The sequence below is a fragment of the Rattus norvegicus genome, chromosome 10, assembly GCF_021556685.1.
Source record: "Rattus norvegicus strain SHRSP/BbbUtx chromosome 10, alternate assembly SHRSP_T2T, whole genome shotgun sequence".
Taxonomy (NCBI): Eukaryota; Metazoa; Chordata; class Mammalia; order Rodentia; family Muridae; genus Rattus; species Rattus norvegicus.
Window position 1 is genome coordinate 95768964 of NC_141543.1, and position 10198 is coordinate 95779161.

Here is a 10198-nt window from a genome sequence, read left to right on the forward strand (position 1 = left end):
GATGAGCACGTGGTCAGGCTGTGTGCTTCTGTCCTGGTTCCTTTTACATGCCTGCTCCTGGGGCAAAGAACATTGCAAAGCAGTGCAATTTCTCCAGAGGCTCAACCTTGGTTTTGACAGAGCTTTGATGGCTACATTGTTTCAAGGACAGCCAACCCCGCTTCTTCATCAGGAGACTGGGTTACACCCAGCTCAGTGTTCTCTGCTGCTCAGTGGCCTATTAGAGGTGTCCAGATTTGCCTCTGGAAGCCTTTAGCAGTCCCTGTCCTCACCCCTGTGGTTTTTTTTCCCCCTACAGATAGACTTCAGTGCCGACCAGATCGAAGGTGAGTGTGGACAACCCCATGTTCTGTTGCATTTTCCAGAGAAGAAGTGACTGACCCTTTTGGTCACAGATCTTATTATCATTCCATCGGGTCTGCTAGGCAGTCGTAGGTGTTTTACTCGGATCGAGCCGCTTTATTCCTCAAGTAGCCCACTGAGGTATAGTAGCTCTCACTGCTCTCAGGTAGCAGGTGGCAAAACGGAGGTTCAGAGAAGTTAAGTGTCCATTCTCACAGGGCCTGCAGTGGGGCTTCTTCATCAGGAGACTGGGTTACGCCGGAATTGTAATTCAGGTGTCTGATTCTAGACCTTTACTTTCAATTGCATTCTCAGAGGGCTTGAGGTACAGTCGACGCTCAGTAAATGCTGATCCCTTTACCGCCCCATCCTTCCACTCATCTGTCAAGAGATCTTTCTCTCTGTTCCTGACACGGGAAACCCTCTTTAGCTTATGGGCGCTCACTCCTTTGTGATGAAGTAAGTCTGTGACAAGTCCATCTGTCCTGGTGGTGACTTGCAAGCACAGGAGTTCGTCTGTGGTCTCCATCACCAATTCTTCTCGTTTTCAATAGAGACAACTTCTCACTCTTATATAAAGTGTCAGTAGATGCAACTTTAGGATACATCTCAAGGGCAGGCAGGAGGGGGGGGGTGGCCCAGTGGTTAGCAGTGTGTACTGTTTTTGCAGAGGATCTGAGTTCAGTTCCCAGCCCCCATGTCCGGCAGTTCACAACCACCTCTAACTTCAGCTCCTGTGCTCTCCCGGTCCCCACGATATACACATGATTAAAAATGAAATTAATCTTAAAAGAGAGAAATCTCAGGACTCCTTACACGTGGATGTACTTAAATAATCAGAGACTCTGATGCTGTTTCTCTTTGGGGGGACGTTAACATGTGGTCTCCCTGGCCCCGGGTGAAAGAAAGGATGCCTGGATCCATGTTGTAAGATTAATAGCGGTAATTACCAGTCACCCCTCTAAGAACGAGGATCCGTTTACACAGAACACGGGAACCGGCACACGCGTTTTGGAGCTGGCTTCTGTTTCTGTCGTCCGTTGTGGAGACTCGCCGTCATGCAATCGTTGTAGATGCCATGGATTTCTTAGTGCTTTCTAGTTAAATGTTCTGTAGCCACAAGTCCACGGCACGAGTGAGGCCTGGAAACTCAGTTAGTAATCAAATTCCTTCATCACCCAAGGGGAATCCAGACGCAAGCTTGCCAGCACAGCTGGGTGAGCTACTCTCCCCGGCGGCCTTCAGGCAGCGCTTTTAGCTCTCTGTAACCTTCCACACACGCCCTGGCTTTGAAGCCATTTCTCTTCCTGTTGGATTTCGATGGTTTCTTCTTTAATCCTCATCCCTGTTGTCTCCTCATTTGCCCATTGGTGAAGCTGTGGCAGCTGGTGAGTGGGTTTTTTTCCCCCCGCAAGACAGGATCTTAAATAACCGAGCCTGGCCCAAAATTCACTTTTTAGCCGAGGATGGTCTTGAACTTCTGATTCTCCTGTCTCCATCTCGTGAGAGCTGGGGTTAGAAGCGTGCACCATGTCTGGTTTCTGTGGTGCCAGAGACTGAACCCAGGACTTCATCCACGTGAGGCCAGCACTCTGCTGACTGAGCTACATCTTCAGCCCCAGCTAATGCTTTTCTTCGGTTACTGGGGAAAGGACACTTTGGGACCTAGGAGACTTATGTCACCAGTTCTTACACTCGGAGCCTTAAGAAGTCGCTCTCTCCCCCTTCCTCTTCCTCTTCCTCCTCTTCCTCCTCTCCCTCCTCCTCTTCCTCCCCTCCTTCCTCCTCCTCCTCTTCCTTCTCCTCCTCTTCTTCCTTCCTCCTCCTTTTCCTCTTCCTTCTCTTCCTCCTCCTCTCCCTCCTCCTCCTCCTCCTCCTCTTCCTCCTCCTCCTCTTCTTCCTCCTCCTCCTCCTCTTCTTCCTCCTCCTCCTCCTCTTCCCAGGCTCTTTTATGTGTGCCCAGAGACCAGAAGCCGGCACTGGAGCTCTTGGAGCTGGATGTACGGGCTTTTGCGAGCTGCCTGATGTGGGTGTTAGGATCTGAAATCTGTGTCCTTTGATAGACAGAGCAGGAAGCACTAACCACCAAGCCATACCTCCAGCCCGGAAGTGACTTCTTTAAAACTTAATTTTCTCATCCTCAAAGTAAGGAGGGTATTTGGTTCAGTTCAGTTCAGAGATTTGTGACTACTCGGAATCTTGTCCACATCCACCCTTCGTCTGTCTGTCTGGAGCCAGTCACCACATGCTAGTCAGCTTCGAAGCCTCTGGGCGACATGGCTCCAGCTTCCTTACCCTCCCCCATAGGAACTAGCCTGGGACCATTGATTCCTCTGAGCCCTCACAGATTTGCATATTCTTCCACCACGGGGGATTTTTGTGTTAGAGGCAGCTGCAGTTCGTTTGTCAGTTGTGGTTTGTGGCTGTCCATTTCTTTGGGGGACAGCATGAGGTGACTGCAGTGTCACTGCCTGTTCATATTATTCTAATAAAGTAATCGAATCTAAATTGACTGGAAATCAACCAGACGTGGTGGCTGGTGCCTGTCTATAATCCCAACATTTGGGAGGCAGAGGCAGGAGGATCGGGAGTGCCAGGACATCTTCCGTGACAGAGCACATTGGGCGTCAGCCTGTACTACATGAGACCTTGTCTGAAGGAAACCAAAGCAAACAGACGGTGGTGGAATTAAGGCTATTTACAAAGAGCCCAGGGGTGCCTTAATTTGGCCTCAGCCCTTAGATACCTGCTCTGCACCCTTCAAGGTGTCAGGTCTGTCTTTCACAGAGCTAGCACCAGAGGCAGGAAGACGCGAGAGCCACCTTGGTCTGTCACCTCTGTGACGCATACACTTGGCACACTTTTCGACCCCACCAGCCACCCATGCATGTGGATATCGTGTCCACACTTAAAGCTAAGCAGCAGAGGACCCACAGAGGTGTCCATTTACCGAAGGCTGGAGTGGCTCAGCGGCAGGTCTGGTGTGGTCTAACTTCAGCCCCAAGGTCACCTTGTCTAGCTAGGAAGCTCTTGCAGCTGGGGACAGGCAGTACTGATAGTAGGCCATTATCACTTTGCAAACTGTCTCCACATCCTGTCCCCTCTTGGGGACACTCACGGTGACAGGGAGGACAGGGAGAGCAGGAGGGAACTCGGACCCAGCCTGGCTTTCCTACTCTCCTAGGCTGTGCCAAGCTGAAAACCTGAGAAGCCTCATTCCGGTCAGGGATATTTTTACGTCTCTACTGTTTTCTAGTCAGAGACTTACCAGGGAGGGGTGTGGGATGAGGAGAAACAGGAAGTAGTCAAAGCCTATAACTGAAGGAGAGAGGAGAGCCAAAGACCAGTGTTGGATGGGTCATGGTGTCCCCACGGCTTTGGTTGTCAGAAGATGGGGTAGGATCAGTTTCCAAGGACAGCCTGGAACAGCGACCGAAGGGATCCGTTACATCCTTTAACTACCCCACCGAGCAAGCCACAGCTGCCGCCTTTTCTCAGGCAGGGGTTAAAGCGTGGTGTCTTCTCTATAGAATTCAAAGAGGCCTTTTCATTGTTTGACCGGACTCCAACTGGAGAGATGAAAATCACCTATGGGCAGTGTGGGGACGTGCTGCGGGCCCTGGGCCAGAACCCCACCAACGCAGAGGTGCTGCGAGTTTTGGGCAAACCCAAGCCTGAAGGTCAGTGTGGGGTCAGAGCCTAAATGTGATTGATTTCAGGAACCAGACAGAACGGTCCAATGACCGGACCCAGTGCAGTTATGGGACGTTTGTTCTTTCTGATCCTATTGTCTTATCTCCACGACTCTGCCTGTCATTGGTGGAGTGTCTCACCCAGAAGCAGTTGGGGCCAAGCCCTATGCCATCAGGGCTGGGAAGAGACCTCTTGAGCCTCTCCTCCCCTGAGCACCTACTTACGTAGCAGTCTCTGTCTGCCTTCATTGCCCTTTGGTAGAGATGAATTCCAAGACACTGGACTTCGAGATGTTCCTGCCCATCCTGCAGCACATCTCCCGCAACAAGGAGCAGGGCACCTATGAGGACTTCGTGGAGGGGCTGCGGGTCTTTGACAAAGAAAGCAACGGCACAGTCATGGGCGCCGAGCTTCGGCATGTCCTCGCCACCCTGGGTATGTCCGCTGGGCCGCGTGAAAGCCGCAGGAGCACGTCTGGACAAGAGGGGGCGAGGGCATATGGTGGGGTGTAGCCAGGGGTCCCTGCATCTGGCAAATTCTAATTCAGGACCTGTTTTCCTGGGCTATAGGACTCTGCCCCCATCTATCCCAGGAACTGGGTTTGCCCAGCAAGGAGCAGGGGCTGGGAGAAGAGAGCAGCTGGCAGAGCAGGGGTGACTCCCGAGGTCTGGCACGGGTTTGGGGCTCCTTTTCTTACCCTCACCACCGTGCTGTGAGCGGAGGGGAGAGGCTTCAGAGCGTGCCGAAGATCCTTGGCCCCACCTTCCAGAGCCTTCACTGAGACTTGGCACTAACCATTTCTCAGACAAAGGGCGGGCTTTAAGCCTTACGAGGGCGTCAGTTTCCCCTTCTCGGCCACTCGCCGTTAAGACCCTGTTCCCACCCCCTCAGGAGAGAAGATGAGCGAGGCTGAGGTGGAGCAGCTGTTGACTGGGCAGGAGGATGCCAACGGATGCATCAACTATGAAGGTAAGGCCCTTCCTTTCTTTCTGGGGTGCCCAGAGGAAGAGAGTGGCACGGGATGGGATGAGCCAGCCCAGAGGCTCAGGATGTGTGCCTCAGATGGGTTGTGGCAGATTCTAACTGGATGCTTTTTTTTTTTTTTCCCAACTTGGGAGTGATTAGCTGGTATAATGGAAGGGACATTAAAATATGTATTTATTATTATTGTGTGTGTACTTATGCTATGGGTATGGGTATTCAGAGACCAGAAGACAATTTTCAGAGATTAATATTTCCTTCTGCCATTGGTTCCTGGGGACTGAACTCAGGTTGTGAGGCTTTCATGACAAGGGATTTTACCCATATCATCTCATCGGCCCAGGAGTTTGGGTTTGGGAGACAGCTCTGTGATGAACCATCCGAGTGACTTAGAACAAGTCACGTATTGTCTCTGAGCCTCAGTCTTCTCAGATGGGGAGTGGGCATGCTGACACCTTCCTGAAGGTTGTGGGGGGTCTGTAGTGATGGTGCTATTCATGTCATCTGTCTAATGTCAGCCCAGAGGGGACACGGCAGAGTTTAGGTCCTTTTGCTCTTCTGCCTTCTCCACCAGTCCTCCAATAAGAGAGCTGCCACTCACCAAAAGGGCACGGTAAGGTTGGAAGTGTGGGGACAGGAAGCGGCTTAAAAAGTGGAGAGGAGGGCAGAGCTCCAGGGGACACTCTATGTGGCTGATTCTTCTCTCCTTTTCCTAGCCTTTGTCAAGCATGTCATGTCCGGGTAAAGACATTTCTCCAAGGTGAGTTCTACCTCTTCCTCAAGGTCCTTTTTGGAGCTTATGGACAGATGGTATCACATGCCCTGGAAATCTTGTGCCTGGAATGTGGAGCCATGTTAGGAGGGCAGCCTGGGGCTTGGTGTGGGCTCCAGCCCTCTCTCCTTTACTGTACAACCTCTTCCCCACTGTCTTCTGCCTCCTCTGAGGTAGGCTTTCCATTGCTGTGATAATCACCATGACCAAAAGTAACCTTGTGAGGACAGAGTTTACTCAGCTCATAACTCTCAGGTCACAGCCCTCAGGGCTGTGGGAAGCCAGGGCAGGAACTCAGTGCAGGAAGCTGGAGGCAAGAACTGAGACAGAGGCCATGGAGGGACACCATGAACTGGCTTGTCCTTGTGGCTTTCTCAGCCTGCTTCTAACATAATCGAGGGGTGTCCTGAGGTCCCACTCTCTCCAGTGGACTGGATCTTTCCACACCAATCATTAATCAAAAACTAAAACAAAGTAAGACAAAAACCCAACAGACTTGCCTACAGCCAATCTGATAGAGACATTTTTTTCAATGGAGGTTCCCCTTCTCAGTTAACTCAAGCTGGCATTAAAAAAAGAAAACACAAGGGGCTGGGGATTTAGCTCAGTGGTAGAGCGCTTACCTAGGAAGCGCAAGGCCCTGGGTTCGGTCCCCAGCTCCGAAAAAAAAAAAAAAAAAAAGAACCAAAAAAAAAAAACACAAAACAAAACAAACAACAACAACAATAACAACAATCCGGCCAAATCCTGTTTTGATCTTTGCTCTTACACCCTTTTGTCTCCCCCTAGGTCTTTCTAGTCTAGGTGCAGCACAGGCTTTGGGTCAGGCAAAGCCCCGCCCCAGGTTGAAGCAACCCGTTTCTGCCTCTTTCCTTCAGTCCCTTCCTTGCTGTAGTGCCCTCCCAGTGATGTGGGCTGTGATGAAATCCTGGGCTGTGGGAGGCTGACGTGTTCTCTTGTCTGGCACTGTCTTTCAGGTGCTTGGCCCCGCGTGAGTAAGGGAGAGAGCCATGGTGGTTGTTACGGAGCACTGGACTCATACTGGCCTCGCAGACCCACGGCCTCCCCTGTAAATAAAGAAGCCCAGTGTGGAGTCTCACCAATCCCTCGGTTGTTTGGTTGTTTGTTTTAAACCTTAATTAACAGAGTCTGTGTGTGTGTGTGTGTGTGTGTGTGTGTGTGTGTGTGTGTGTGTGTGTGTGATAATGTCACCTGAGGCCTGAGGCCTTGTGTCCTTGAGAAATGATTTGGATCTGGGAGACAAAGCCAAAAGCCAAGGATCCATCTAGAAGTAGAGGCATCAGACACATGAGCGAGAGGCCTTGGAAGGGCAGGCACATGAAAGAACCACAAAGTTCTTCTCCTGCCCTGTCACCCCTAGGTAGGAAGTGGGGCCCTCTGGGGCTGTCAGGGCCCCTCACAAAGTCTTTGCTTCTTCCTCTCCTTTTCCTCTTCCTTTAAGTAGCTCCAGTCCTGGAAACACGCCCCTGTGATCCCAGTGGTGGAGAGGTGAAGGCAGGAAGATCCGATCATCTTTAGCTACATAGTGATTTAGAGGCCAGCCTGGGCTACAAGAGATCCTGCTTTAAAAAAAAAAAAATTAGGGCCAGAGAGATGGGTCAGCAGTTAAGAGCACTGACTGTTCTTCCAGAGGTCCTGAGTTCAATTCCCAGCAACCACATGGTGGCTCACAGCCATCTGTAATGAGATCCGATGCCCTCTCCTGGTGTGACTGAAGATAGCTACAGTGTACTCATATATAATAAATACATCTTAAAGAAAAGAACTTTAAAAAAATTAGCTCAGTGTTAGCTACACCCTTGCTCAGTGTGTGAGGCCGTATGTTAGGTCCCCAGCACTTTAAAACACCTGGAATACAGACTTTGGCATAATAATCATTTTTAAAATCAATTCAACAATGTTAAGAATACTCACGTTGTGGGCTGGAGAGAAGGCTCAGTGGTTAAGAGCACTGACCACTTGAGCTCAATTTCCAGCAACCACGTGGTGACTCACAACCATCTGTAATGGGATCTGGTGCCCTCTTCTGGTGTAAGTAAATAAATAAATCTTTAAAAAAAGGAACGGTCACGTTGTCAGGCTGGAGAGATGGCTCAGTGGTCAACTGTGCTTGCTGCTCCTGATCCCAAGGACCTTGCATTTGGTTCCCGGCATCCATGTCCAGTTGCTCATAAGCACTTGTAACTCTAGCTTCTTCAGGGAGTCAAATACCATCTTTGGCCTCTGAGGACACACACACACACACACACACACACACACGCACAATCTTACAAAGGGGGGAAAGGAAGACTATTTACATGGGGTGGAGAAGCAGCTCGATGGTTGAGCACTTGCCTAGCATTCAAAGGACTCTGGGTACTTCCCCAGGAGTACTTACTGGTCCCACCCCCACCCCAGTCAATCAGCAGTGTGTGCTCTGCGTTTGTGACTTTGACTACTGTAGATGAATGAGTGCACGCAGCGACTGTCCTTTCCATTCCATGATACTCACTTTGTAGTTTGTGTCAAAATCGCCACCCTTTTTACAGCTGAGGAGCACTCCACCGCGCTGTCCTGATAGAGCGTAGTTTCCCCCTTTGGTCCTGGTTTCCTGATGTTGTCACCGGAGGTGCTTCCTCTGAGCACCGAGCCCCTGGTACCTGCTTCATCCTGGCTTGTTCTGGAGCACTGGCTGCTCTTGCAAAAAATCCTGATTCAGTTCCCGCCACCCACGTGGTGGCTCACAACCGTCTGTAACTCTAGTTCTTCAGGATTCAGTTCTGGCCTCACCACCAGATACACACACACACACACACACACACACACACACACACACACACACAGAGTACACAGTACACAGACAAATGTCCAAGCAAACTACTCAAACACATAAAAGTAAATGAGTAGGATATGGTAGCACAAACCTTTAATTCCAGCACTTGGGAAGCAGAGGCAGGTGGCTCTCTGGGAGTTCAAGGCCAGCCTACACAGTGAGCTCCAGAATAGCCAAGGCTACATGGAAAGGCCCTGTTTCATAAACAAAGAAAACCAAAGGGGAAAAAAGTAAATCTGTAAAACCTCTAAAAAACAAACAACAGTAAAACAATAACCAACCAACCGGCCCAGCAACTAAACCACACTCAAACTGAAAGGAAGTGCGTTCACTGGTCTCCTTCCACTGAGGTCCAGGGCTGGTGTCACTGTCATCCTGCGCACACCCTCAGGAACTCGAGTCCCTTGTTGAGTCCCACTGTCTTCTCATGTGTGAGCTGTTCTGCTGATCTAAGAAGCTTGTTGCTTCTTGGCCATCTTGTCTACTGAGGAAAAAGTTCAGGAGCACTTCCTACTCTTCGGGAACTGCCATGACTAATGTGTTTCCTTTGTGGTGTCCGGGGCTGTGGTGAAGAGATTCCTGTCCTTTCACCTCAATTCGGATCACTCAAGGAAGGCTCTGACCCTGCTGTGGGTTGATGGGAAGTGATTTGACACAGGGCAGTTGCTGTGAGGAAAGCCCTGAAGGCCTCTCTTGGCCACCCAGGTTGTAAGACAGCAAAGCTCTCGGTGCGGGTTTCCAGGGAGCTGTCTGCTCCAGGTCAGAGAGGAAGTGCAGCTTTCTGGAAAGGTCGGCTTGCCAGCGGGAATGAGTTGGAGGCAGTGAACAGAGAAAGCCTGGCTTGGAGCAGGCCTGACACTCCCCCTCCCAGTGATGACCTCACCTTCTCCCCCAACTCAGTACCAAGTCCTGATCTGGTCCACAGTCTCTGCTATTTATGGGAAGAATTTGAGGAAAGTGGACATTAAAGATGATGTGACCATGAAATAGGGACCTTTGAGGACAAAGGCAAGTTTTAGAGTAATAGTAAAAAACACCATCTATTTCCCGAGCACCTACTGTGTGCCTGTACCTGTGCCGAGATGATCACAGCCATTCCCAGCAGCCCAGGAGGTGGGAGCTACAGTCACCATTCAAGAACATTCAAATATGCTAGTGGTAGTAATGACTGAGAACATAACTCAGTGGTTAGAGCTTGTCTAACATCTATGGTTCAGTACCCACCACCACCACCACCACCACCACCACCACCATCATCATCATCATCAACAACAACAGCAACAAAAAGCCCAAATATTTTTGGGTTGGTGGTAATTGTCAACTTGACACAATGTAGAATATCACAGGAGAAGGTAGTCTCAATGAGGGATTATTTAATTAGGTTGGCTCGTGGGTTTGTCTGTGTGTGAGGGATTATCTTGATTTTATTAATTGAGGTTTGATGACTCACCCACTGAGAGTGGCACAATTCCCTAGGCACAGAAGCCTGGCTTGTGTAATAGCAGAGAAAGCCAGTAGAAGCATACATATCACAGTCACTTAGCACAAGAGCTGCAGCTTCCTCACTAGGGACTCCG

The 10198-nt window shown here is 50.2% G+C and overlaps 1 protein-coding gene across 4 annotated transcripts in view; it reads left to right on the plus strand.

Annotated features, from left to right (window-relative positions):
- Positions 1–6893, plus strand: part of Myl4 (myosin, light chain 4) — a 35762-nt gene extending 28869 nt beyond the window's left edge. For 3 of the 4 annotated variants that reach the window (XM_087574347.1, XM_087574344.1, XM_087574346.1), the window contains exons 3-8: positions 299–326; positions 3873–4022; positions 4297–4470; positions 4927–5004; positions 5733–5776; positions 6766–6891. In XM_087574347.1, the coding sequence (XP_087430473.1) occupies positions 299–326; positions 3873–4022; positions 4297–4470; positions 4927–5004; positions 5733–5761 (459 nt within the window). In that variant the 3' untranslated portion in view covers positions 5762–5776; positions 6766–6891. Of the gene's footprint in view, positions 1–298; positions 327–3872; positions 4023–4296; positions 4471–4926; positions 5005–5732; positions 5777–6765 lie in introns of all 4 variants that reach the window. The other variant, NM_001109495.1, reaches the window with a different exon arrangement.
- Positions 6894–10198: the final 3305 nt, after the last annotated feature.